The sequence below is a fragment of the Salvelinus alpinus genome, chromosome 18 (genome assembly GCF_045679555.1).
Source record: "Salvelinus alpinus chromosome 18, SLU_Salpinus.1, whole genome shotgun sequence".
Classification (NCBI taxonomy): Eukaryota; Metazoa; Chordata; class Actinopteri; order Salmoniformes; family Salmonidae; genus Salvelinus; species Salvelinus alpinus.
Window position 1 is genome coordinate 34,973,138 of NC_092103.1, and position 11,894 is coordinate 34,985,031.

General features: G+C 44.9%; 1 protein-coding gene across 4 annotated transcripts; it reads right to left on the bottom strand.

The window, feature by feature from the left end:
- Positions 1-1,409: 1,409 nt before the first annotated feature.
- Positions 1,410-11,848, bottom strand: polm (polymerase (DNA directed), mu). Of its 4 annotated transcripts, none has more exons than XM_071351713.1 (11): positions 11,191-11,848; positions 10,734-10,941; positions 10,361-10,459; positions 9,830-10,000; positions 9,411-9,482; positions 9,195-9,315; positions 8,898-9,030; positions 5,080-5,182; positions 4,405-4,857; positions 3,785-3,868; positions 1,410-2,419 (listed from the first exon to the last, which is right to left on the bottom strand). In XM_071351713.1, exons 1-11 carry the CDS (start codon positions 11,370-11,372, stop codon positions 2,333-2,335), a joined length of 1,713 nt encoding a protein of 570 aa, XP_071207814.1. In that variant the 5' UTR covers positions 11,373-11,848; the 3' UTR covers positions 1,410-2,332. The 4 variants fall into 4 exon arrangements, with proteins under 4 accessions (XP_071207814.1, XP_071207813.1, XP_071207812.1 ...); XM_071351712.1 differs by having other exon boundaries at positions 9,195-9,327; positions 11,191-11,506; XM_071351711.1 differs by lacking the exons at positions 1,410-2,419; positions 3,785-3,868 and having other exon boundaries at positions 4,029-4,857; positions 11,191-11,506.
- Between the last annotated feature and the right edge of the window lie 46 nt (positions 11,849-11,894).

Below are 11,894 nucleotides of genomic sequence, written 5' to 3' on the forward strand. Positions count from 1 at the left end.
GAAACGCCAGTGGAGGCACACACACAATATGAGAAATGACCCTGTCTGTTTCCAATAAACCTTTAAAACCCTGTAGGAAGGTGGTGATTGAAATATATGAAATATAAGTCAGGGTTGCAGAGTGAGGAGCTTTTAATTATGTGACCCGTGTTTAAATGTTGAGCAAAATAACTGAATGTTCTCTTGTATATCATTTTCTACTGCAAGTTTGAATCTTGGGTACATTTGTGTCAAATGTATGTTTGGTAGTTCAGCAGTCTGAGAAAGCAAAAGATAAAAAAAAGTTTGGTTCATCCGATTTTTTCTCAAGACTGAAGAGTGTAATTGTATCTCATGCTGATTTAAATCAAATCAACCTCAAAATTCAAAATGTTATGCAATTGTTGATTGGTTGGCTTTCATTTCATCCGATGACTATATTAGTCATAGTACATCACTGGGGTCGAGCTCCCTGCCATCCAGGACCTCTATACCAGGCAATGTCAAAGGAAGGCCCAAAAAAATGGTCAAAGACTCCAGCCACCCGAGTCATAGACTCGGTACCTATGCACCAAGCCTGGAACCAACAGGACCTTGAACAGCTTCTACCGCCAAGCTATAAGACTGCTAAATATTTAAATAGTTAGCCAAATAGCTACCTGGACTTTTATTTTACCTTCATTTAACTAGGCAAGTCGGTTAAGAACAAATTGTTATTTACAATGACGGTCTACCCAGGCCAAACGCTAATTCGGACGACGCTGGGCCAAGTGTGCGCCGCCCTATGGGACTCCCAATCACGTCTGGTTGTGATATAGCCTGGAATCTAACCAGGGACTGTAGTGACACCTCTAGAACTGAGATGCCTTAGACCGCAGCGCCACCCGGGAGCTCTGCATTAAACCTTTTTGCACTTTTTTTGACTCATCACATACGCTGCTGCAACTGTTAACTGTCACTTTATTCCCAGTTATATACTGAACAAAAATATGAAAGCAACATGTAAAGTGTTGGTCCCATGTTTCACGAGCTGAAATAAAATGTAATTTTTGAGAATTTGGCAGTAAATCCAACTGGCCAGGACCCTCACACCTGGCTTCTTCACCTGCGTGGGGGTGCTGGGGAGTACTTCTGTCTGTAATAAAGCCCTTTTGTGTGGAAAAACTCATTCTGATTGGCTGGGCCTGGCTCACAAGTGGGTGGTCCTATGCCCTCCCATACCCAGCCCCTGCCCAGTTTTGTGAAATCCATAGATTAGGGCCTAATGAATTTATTTAAATTGACTGATTTCCTTACATGAACTGTAACTCAGTAAAAACGTTGAAATTGTTGCATTTATATTTGTTCAGTATATATATATATTTAACTGGTCCCTCACCAACTCTTACGCTCCCTCTGGTATATAAACTGCTACACCCAGATTATCCTCATTCAATAATAGGGGAGTTTTATTTCTGTCAAATAAAAACAAGAGTACACACAGAAACCACCACAATGCATAAAATATATAAAATGGCATACTGTATATACATATATCAATGTACAAACATATATATGCTCAGACATGTCATGAGAGGTAAAAGAATCACATTTTATTTGTCACATGCGCCGGAGGAGATGGCTGCCATTTTACGATCCCCTAACCAATTATGCTGTGTGTGTTTTTTGGCATTTTTAAAATGTATTTTGTACATAATGTTTCTATTTCTGAGACCGTGAGTTGGATGGTGGTGTGTGTGTAGCATACACCTGCTGTGTAAATAGGCCACTGCTGTCATCATGCAAAATGTAACAAAACCACACACTGCATGAGGGCATGCATATATTAAGCACTTTCCCTCAGAACGCACACAGTTTTAGGCCTACATTGTCACATTTTAAAAGCTTTTTGGTAAGTCTAAAATTATTGATATAATTTTAATTCACAGTTTAACTGCATTCTAAATATTACAAACAAATTGCAGTAAATATTAAAAACGTATTCAATAACAAGGCACCAATGAAAGAAAATGATCTAATATGTCAGATATGAAAAAAAAGCACATACTGTACAATTAATGGCTCGAGTAGTTAAGTTATTTTAATTTAGTTAACTAAAGATAGATAGATTTGGTACTTTACAACATCCTGGGTCTGTATGTTATCTATTATTTACAATTTAATAAAATACAGATATGTAACTATCTATCCACCTCTCACCCCCCCTTCTTGTCTACCCTGGGCTGTATCTGGCCTGTGTGTTGTTCTCGGGATAAGGCTCAGTTTGATTTGGCTTATGTTTAGGTTTAAGTTAGCTTGGGTTTGCTTAGCTTAGCGCTTAGACTGTATCTGTTATCAGTCCCGTATGTTGTCGTCAGGCGTTCCGGTCACAGGGAGGGATATATTCCAGACCCAGATGAGCAAAGATATCTTCCTCTGAACTCGCCCTTAGATACTGCGTCTGATCAGAGAGCAAGAGAGAGCAATGAGGAGGAGATAGACAAAAAAAATGGAGAGCGACAGAGAGAATAAGAGAGGGAGATGGAAAAGACAGAGGTAGGAAACATAAGACCATAGTTTAACCCTCAGATCACTTCAGCTGATTGTCAGCATCACGTCTTTGTGCAGGTGCCAGCCCTTTGAAGTGAGCACACAAAGACATGATGCTGTGTGTACCCAAATAAAGTATTTAAAATGTGTGCATGTGTATGACTTTTGAGAGAGTGTGTCTGTATCCATTAGTGTCCAAGTATCTGTGACCTTTGAAATGTTTGAATCCTTCTTGACTGTGATGTCTGGATTCAAATAACGTATTGTGAGACTGAAATTACAAGACTGTTATTGCATCAAATGGTTGTGTTATGCAACAGAACAGGGGGTTGTTAGAACTATATTGTGTCTGTGTGAACAGTAAGCCTTGGGCTTAATGCGGACAGTAGATTTACGATGCCTTTGGTGATAAAACCTAAAAGTGTCATCGAGTGTATAAGAGGCGAAGTCAGGTGGAGGAGAGTAGAGTGATGTAAACAGGTGCACTTTATTTTAGTTCCAAAACGAGAGCACTACATAAATCAAATGCGCTCAAAACACGGAACATAACAAAAGTAAAGCGCGTAATAAAACACCACAATAACATGAAACAATTACACACAAAACATGATGGGAAACAGAGGGTAAATACAAGTAGATTGATTGGGGAAATGAAAACCAGGTGTGTATGGAAACAAGACAAATGGATATATGAAAAATGGAGCGGCGGCTAGAAAGCCGGTGACGTCGATCACCGCCCAAACAAGGAGAGGAGCCGACTTCGGCGGATGTCGTGACAAAAAGGACGCATTCCATCGCATGAGTTGGTGTTTGTGTGCTGGGAGGTACCAGGGTGGAGATGGCTTGAGTACGGATAATTACGAAACAAACCTTGTTTTTGGGGGCCATACCCTGGTTTCTACACAATGAGAAGTCTTTACAGCAGATACTGTCTGCTGTAAAGATACAGATACTGTCTGCTGTAAATTATTAGTATATTTTATACGAATCCTAACCCTGTGACCCATTCCACACATCTGTTGTTTGTCATGTAGACTAAGAGGATGTATCTTTGCTATAAAAGGTAGCAAAAAGGGTATCCTTTGTCTCTAGAGCACGCAATCGATTCACTTCATATGTGTGTTGTATTGACCTGCTCCCTTATTAATAAGTGAATAAAGATTTAGTTTAAGTATAACTCTGACTTGTGTGATAAGTTTGTCTCTCATTTGATAATACAGAAATTAACCACTACAGTATTTAAAATGTGTGTGTGTGTTTGAGAGAGGGTGTGTACCCGTTTTCTGTCGTACAGAGCATGGCTGCTCAGAGTCATGGCCTTCTCATGTACTGCCCAGCGACGCAGCTCTCTCTCAAACAACTGCAGAGAGAGAGAGAGAGCAAAAGAGAAAGAGTGAGAGAGTGTGAAAGAGAGAGAAGGCTGGTTGAAAATGCGCTCCGCTCGCACGTCATCAGGCAAAAGACATTTACAGGGGTGGAATCCCAAAATAAACGTGTAAAGTGATCAAACAAAATGTAGCTAGTTGTGCAAGACATTTTACAGTAATTAGCATATTGTTTTTAAATGTTTGCATGCTTTTCTCCTCTGAGAAAACAACTGCTTCAAAGGGGGTGTAGCAGATCAAAACTCTTCCTGGAAGGACTCCGGTAGGATACACATGACTATCCTTGATGAAAGGTGGCTATCGAGGAGGGGAGAACACTCTTCCTACTAACAAATGTACACTCTCCTTGACTACTTATTGGTTTCCGGAGGAGAGAAGACAGAGGACAGACTTTCCCCCAAATGAGATAAGGCCTAAGATTCACATGGAAGGCTGGTGGGGGGTGAGTTGCATCTTGAAGCCTTACAACAGTATCACAAGTTAGAGGTCGGGGGTTAGGTTTAGGCCGTACCTTCGATCCAGTCCAGCCCAGCAATGCGAAGGCAAACTGGCTGTATGGAGAGACCACCAGGTCAACCCTCACTGCCCTCCAGGACCGGGGACCTGAGCACTGAGAATGACCCAGCACCCAGCTCACCTTCTGGTCATGGTCTGGGGTCTGGGGAAGTCTGGGGAAGTCTGAAGTCTGGGGTTTGGGGAAGACAAGGGTCTGGGGAAGTGGGTGTGAGTCCGTTTTTGAGTGTGGGTGAGTGTCTGAGTGGGTGTGTGGATCTGTATTGGTCAGTGTCGGTGAGTATGTCTGTGGACCATCCCCCGCCTGGATCTCCCTCCCTTCGTTGTCTGTGCTCAGTCTAAAGATGGAAAAGCATCTTTCAAAGCGGTCCATGTTAGAGGCTGGCCTCGCAGGACCCTCTTTGCTCTCCAGATAAGAGTTCCGAGTGGTCTTCTGGTACAACAGGAAGCCCTGGGGACAGAATAGAGTGTTACACCCCTGGGGGTACAGAAACATCCTTACTCAGGTTGGCTTGTTGAACTGACCAGGCCTGATGGTGTTTTGTATAGTAAACAGCTAAGCACACGTTCCATATTTAGTTGATAGAAGGAAAAAGGGAAATGCTTTCTGGGAATTGTAATAGATAGTGTAAAGTTGTTCGGATGGAAAATAGAAACAACTGGTGTGTGTTACCTGTGCTTCAAGCCAGGACACCACCTTAGGCATGAGCCCCTCCTCTCTGCCCTCGTCGGGATGGGTTATCAAGAAGTCCACATCATGACCAGTCTGCTTACCTCTATAGTAGGGATGTGACAAATGAACAAGTTTGCTTCACATTTAAAAACAGCAAGAAAAAATATCTTACAATTCCAAGTCAATTCACAATGCAGAATAATGAGATTGTAACATTCTTTGTTTCACGGAAACATGGCTCACTCGGGATACGTCAGAGTCGGTACAGCCACCTGGCTTTTTCACGCATCGCGCCGACAGAAACAAACATCTCTCTGGTAAGAAGAAGGGCGGGGGTGTATGTCTTATGATTAACGAGATGTGGTGTGATCATAACAACATACAGGAACTCAAGTCCTTTTGTTCACCTGACCTATAATTCCTTACAATCAAATGCCGACCGCATTATCTACCAAGAGAATTCTCTTCGATCATAATCAGTCGTGTATATCCCCCCCAAGCAGACACATCGACGGCCCTGAAAAAAATTAATTCGACTCTAGGTAAACTGGAAACCACATATCCTGAGGCTGCATTTATTGTAGCTGGGAATTTTAACAAGGCTAATCTGAAAACAAGGCTCCCTAAATTTTATCAGCATATCGAATGCGCGACCCGGGCTGGCAAAACCCCAGATCATTGTTATTCTAACTTCCGCGACGCATATAAAGCCCTCCCCCGCCCTCCTTTCGGAAAATCTGACCACAACTCCATTTTGTTGCTCCCAGCCTATAGACAGAAACTAAAACAGGAAGCGCCCGTGCTTAGGTCTGTTCAACGCTGGTCAGACCAATCGGATTCCACGCTTCAAGATTGCTTCGATCACGTGGACTGGGATATGTTTCGCATAGCGTTGGACAATAACATTGATGAATACGCTGATTCGGTGAGCGAGTTTATTAGCAAGTGCATCGCTGATGTTGTATCCACAGCGTCTATTAAAACATTCCCCAACCAGAAACCGTGGATTGATAGTAGCATTCGCGCAAAACTGAAAGAGCGATCCACTGCTTTTAATCAGGGCAAGGTGACCGGAAACATGACCGAATACAAACAGTGTAGCTATTACCTCTGCAAGGCAATCAAACAAGCTAAGCGTCAGTATAGAGACAAAGTAGAGACGCAATTCAACGGCTCAGACACGAGAGGTATGTGGCAGGGTCTACAGTCAATCACGGACTACAAAAGGAAAACCATCCCCGTCCTCAGAGCATGCGTAGACCAACTGGCTGATGTGTTTACGGACATATTCAATCAATCCTTATCCCAGTCTGCTGTTCCCACATGCTTCAAGAGGGCCACCATTGTTCCTGTTCCCAAGAAAGCTAAGGTAACTGAGCTAAATGACTACCGCTCCGTCATCATGAAGTGTTTTGAGAGACTAGTCAAGGACCATATCACCTCCACTCTACCGTACACCCTAGACCCACTCCAATTTGCTTACCGCCCCAATAGGTCCACAGACGACGCAATCGCAAACACACTTCCCTAACCCATCTGGACAAGAGGAATACCTATGTGAGAATGCTGTTCATCGACTACAGCTCAGCATTTAACACCATAGTACCCTCCAAACTCGTCATTAAGCTCAAGACCCTGGGCCTCGACCCCGCTCTGTGCAACTGGGTCCTGGACTTCCTGACAGGCCAACCCCAGGTGGTGAGGGTAGGTAACAACATCTACACCCCGCTGATCCTCAACACTGGGGCCCCACAAGGGTGCGTTCTCAGCCCTCTCCTGTACTCCCTGTTCACCCATGACTGCGTGGCCATGCACGCCTCCAACTTAATCATCAAGTTTGCAGATGACACTACAGGTAGGCTTGATTACCAACAACGACGAGACGGCCTACAGGGAGGAGGTGAGGGCCCTCGGAGTGTGGCGTCAGGAAAATAACCTCACACTCAATGTCAACAAAACAAAGGAGATGATCGTGGACCTCAGGTAACAGCAGAGGGAGCAGCCCCCTATCCACATCGACGGGACAGTAGTGGAAAGGTGGAAAGTTAAGTTCCTCGGCGTACACATCACGGACAAACTGAAATGGTCCACCCACACAGACAGCGTGGTGAAGAAGGCGCAGCAGCGCCTCATCAACCCCAGGAGGCTGAAGAAATTCGGCTTGTCACCAAAAACACTCAAACTTTTACAGATGCACAATCGAGAGCATCCTAACGGGCTGTATCACCGCCTGGTACGGCAACTGCTCCGCCCACAACCGTAAGGCTCTCCAGAGGGTAGTGAGGTCTGCACAACGCATCACTGGGTGCAAACTACCTGCCCTCCAGGACACCTACACCACTCGATGTCACAGGAAGGCCAAAAAGATCATCAAGGACAACAACCACCCAAGCCACTGCCTGTTCACCCCGCTATCATCCAGAAGGTGAGGTCAGTACAGGTGCATCAAAGCTGGGACCGAGAGACTGAAAAACAGCTTCTATCTCAAGGGCATCAGACTGTTAAACAGCCATCACTAACATTGAGTGGCTGCTGCCAACATACTGACTCATCTCTAGCCACTTTAATAATGAAAAATGTATGTAATAAATGTATCACTAGCCACTTTAAACAATGCCTTTATACAATGCTTACATACCCCACACTACTCATCTCATATGTATATACTGTACTCTATACCATCTACTGCATCTTGCCTATGCCGTTTGGCCATCGCTCATTCATATATATTTATGTACATAGTCTTATTCATTCCTTTACACTTGTGTATATAAGGTAGTTGTTGTGAAATTGTTAGGTTAGATTACTTGTTAGATATTACTGCATGGTCGGAACTAGAAGCACAAGCATTTCGCTACACTCGCATTAACATCTGATAACCATGTGTATGTGACAAATAAAATTTGATGGTCCTATTACGCACGTACGACCACTAGGGCCAGGCAATGAAGTTCTACCTACCACAGTCATATAGCCTCCCCTTGAAAACGGGGACTATGGCATGTTTGTCTGACTGTAAGGGTACACTACGGCTTTTTAAATGCTGAAACTAAACCTTCTCTGGGGATCGTTTCGAAGCGCCACTGAACGGGCATTTTACTAACCTCCATCACTATTCAACCATAACGGTCAATAAAATGACCTAGAGCTGCCTGCGTGCAGACCACTCTCTCCTAAAAAAAAGTATGTACATTATTTTAAAAATACTGTGACTTACCAAGACATTTAGCAGAAAACATCTTCCACTAGGCATCGACTACTAAGATTCAGTATTTTTGGAACGGAGGAGACTGATAAGTTGCAGTACTTCCGAGAACACAAACACTCGCATCTTTCATAGCGAGCTAGCGAGGGACGGAGAGAGAGGGGAGGGGCACAGTATAGGCAGGTCGGCCACCAGGCAGACGGAGTCAGAACCGTGCAGTAGGCCTATCTATCCGCAATCAAAAGCTGTATCTCGCAATGGAATGCTGTATTTCGCAATTTCTTAGCTTGCAATGTCTCGCAACTTCAGTAAAGCAGGGCCTATCATCAATGAATATGCTAGGATATTCTACACGCAACAGACTGAGGACACACTGGCATCATTAGTGAAGAGAAAGAGCAGCAGGAGAGCCAGCTGCACTGTGATTTTAACATTTGTGGGGGGAAAGGATCCAAATTTCGTTGAAACGTTCAGAACCCTACTCTAGAGAGAGAAATAAAGAGGAACGAGATCAACGGATGACTGAAATAGAGGGGAAAGAAAGAAACGGAGAGAGATATAGACCAGTTATATGTCCCTGAATGCGTAGAGCAGTGAAAACTGCTCAGCGTACCTCCTGAATCCTCCAATCAGAATGATCTCTGCCCCCGGGAGCACAGCATGGACCGCCCTCTCCACAATCTGACCAATTGCAACAGCCTCTGATTTCGTGACAGGCAGGTTCAGTTCGTCATAATACTGCAGACCTGAGAGGGAGAGAGGAAGAGAAGAGGATTGAGTGACCTTTGCACTGACTGTAGAAAACTATTGTGCAGAGGGCACTTTAGGCTTACTACCACTGCTCAGAGAGGCTTTATATATATATATACACACACACACACACACACCACACACACACACACACACACACCTGCTCGTTGCGCTCTGTTGAGTGTGTGTCCTGATCTTTGCAGGTCGGAGGGGGTGTGTATTCCCTCCCTGAACCAACGGTCCGCTGTCTTCGCCCCTACCCCGAAAATACCTGTTAGGGCCTGAAACACACACTTCTCTCCAATAAGTGGAAGCAAAGGACAGAGATTCTGGGACCATAACCAGAGATGGAGGTCTCAGCGCACCCTAATCTCACCTTCATGGCCTTAAACTGTTCTGAATGCGTGGTGGTCTCCACCTCATGAGATACACCATCCTCCAGAACCTCCTAAAGATAAACAGGGAGAAGAAGGGACTGAGAGGCAGATTGAGAGGTTCTGATAAGAGACCTGGAGAGAGCGAGAAATACACACAGGCAGAAAGAGAGCGAGAGAAATACACACAGGCAGAAAGAGAGCGAGAGAAATACACAGACAGAAAGAGAGCGAGAGAAATACACAGACAGAAAGAGAGCGAGTAATACACACAGACAGAAAGAGAGCGAGAGAAATACACAGACAGAAAGAGAGCGAGTAAAACACACAGACAGAAAGAGAGCGAGTAATACACACAGACAGAAAGAGCGAGAGGTGAAAACAGAGAAGTGAAAAAATAGACAGATGTCTGTATCCAGACCTTGATGACTCTGAGTGAATGCTCCCCCAGACAAGGTAGTCCTCGTAGTTGCTCTGCCCCTCTGACCTCCTGGGGGAGGGACTTCAACAAGGCTGCTGCCCTACGGAATGCCACTCCCCGTCCCTCGTTTTCACTGAGCTCCGCATTCTCAGCCAGTATGGACAACGCATCCTACAGGGGGGAGAAAAAGAAAGAGAGAAAATAAGAGAGAGAGAAAGGAGGGGAGAGAGAGAGAGAAAGGAGGGGAGAGAGAGAGAGAAAGGAGGGGAGAGAGAGAGAGAAAGGAGGGGAGAGAGAGAGAGAAAGGAGGGGAGAGAGAGAGAGAAAGGAGGGGAGAGAGAGAGAGAAAGGAGGGGAGAGAGAGAGAGAAAGGAGGGGAGAGAGAGAGGTATATAGACAGCTCGTTCAAAAAATACAATATGCTTTTGACAACATAAGTTAGTGTTTGGGATGGAACAAAGTAGCCATAGATGTCATTCAGAACATCAACACCTCGTAAGTGAGGGGATTGTGGGAAGGAGGAGGACTCACGGTCAGTGTTGTGTTGTGGTGCAGTAGAGGGGTGTGTCTCTGACAGGCATAGCTGGGTACTGAGACCACTGCCAGCTCCAAACCAGGCTTCTCTCTCTCCTGTGGAACAAGGTTGTGTACATTAGGCACACCCCACAACATTTATTTTATCGTCACAGACTGGATAGGTGCAATGAAATACGTTGTTTTACAGGGGGCATTAGAAAACAGACAAGCAGGGAAGGACTACCTGGACTTTTTGTTGCAAAAGGTTTTCAGTTGCATGCCCCCATGAAAATAACCCATATCATTCTCCACTATGCGAGGAAGATGACATTAGTCAAAGTACGGGTAGTGGTAGTAGGTACAGGTAGGTGGCCTGGCTATATCCTACCTGTAGTCTGTGTCTGTCCAGTATAATCACAGGGATGCCAGCATGCATGCTCTCTGTGTACCACACCATGTCCAGGAGATGGACAGAACCAGGTCGGGCTGGCCTGCCTTCTCCCCCTTCTCTGCTCTGTCCTCCAGTCTGGAGGTCCAGCCAAGTCCGGACTTCCTCCCCAGAATTATTCTCGGACACGATATGAGTGATGGAACGGCTATGGAAAAAGAGAAAGAGAGGTTACCAAGACTTGATTTACATTGGCAAATATCCCTAAAGTGTCTCTAAACACCCTTGTTCCCTTTCATTCAAGACCACTGATTTATAGGAACTTAAGTCTCGATTGATACCTACTCAATCTTTCTAGCCTAGCTATCGGTCTTAGATCAGCAGGGATAGTACTGGAGACAAGGTGAAGTTATTAGCATACATTATTTTCACTCCAGAATATTGTTGTTCACACTACCTTAAGAAGTATTCTATGTTGAAACCTTTCCCCCGCCCGAGCCGGGTGAGGAAGGCTCTCCGACTGGCTCCCATTTTTCTCTCCAGGAGAAAGATGACAACCCCGGGAAACTTGCTGGTCCTGTCACCGCTGCTGTCGCTTGTAACGGAGCAGTTCACTTTCCTGCGCTTTAGAGGGATCATATTTGTTGGCAGACTCGCTCATCTGTCTATAAAACGACAACAGATACATGAACAACGGTTCATAATTCTCACGAGTGTGCTTCTTCTTCTTCCTTGAGGTTTTATGGCAGACTACGCCTATTGATGTATTGCCGCCACCTACTGTACGGATAGTGACTAGTATCTTGGGCTCCCGACTGGCGCAGCTGTCTAGGCACTGCATAGACACGGCATCTCAGTGCAAGAGGCGTCACGACAGTCCCTTGTTCAAATCCAGGCTGTATCACACCCGGTCGTGATTGGGAGTCCCATAGGGCGGCGCACAATTGGCCCAGCGTCGTCCGGGTTTGGCCGTCATTGTAAATAAGAATTTGTTCTTAACTGACTTGCCTAGTTAAATAAAGGTTAAATAAAAAAGTGTGCTGCTGTCTTGCTACCACGATTACGTACATGTCTCATCAAGTCAATTTTGGACAACCTTCTGCAGCAAGTGCAACACTAAAAATAGTTCCGACGGGGAAACAGGAAGTGCCCTTCCCACCA

Bases quoted from the DNA above. Each gene is read 5' to 3' on its own strand.
- polm (XM_071351710.1), bottom strand. From the start codon at position 11,372: ATGATCCCTCTAAAGCGCAGGAAAGTGAACTGCTCCGTTACAAGCGAC. The intron at 10,001-10,360 runs GTGAGTCCTCCT...TCCCCCCTGTAG, and splicing joins ACCACAACACAACACTGACC to GATGCGTTGTCCATACTGGC. The intron at 4,858-5,079 runs GTAACACACACC...TTCTGTCCCCAG, and splicing joins TGTCCTGGCTTGAAGCACAG to GGCTTCCTGTTGTACCAGAA.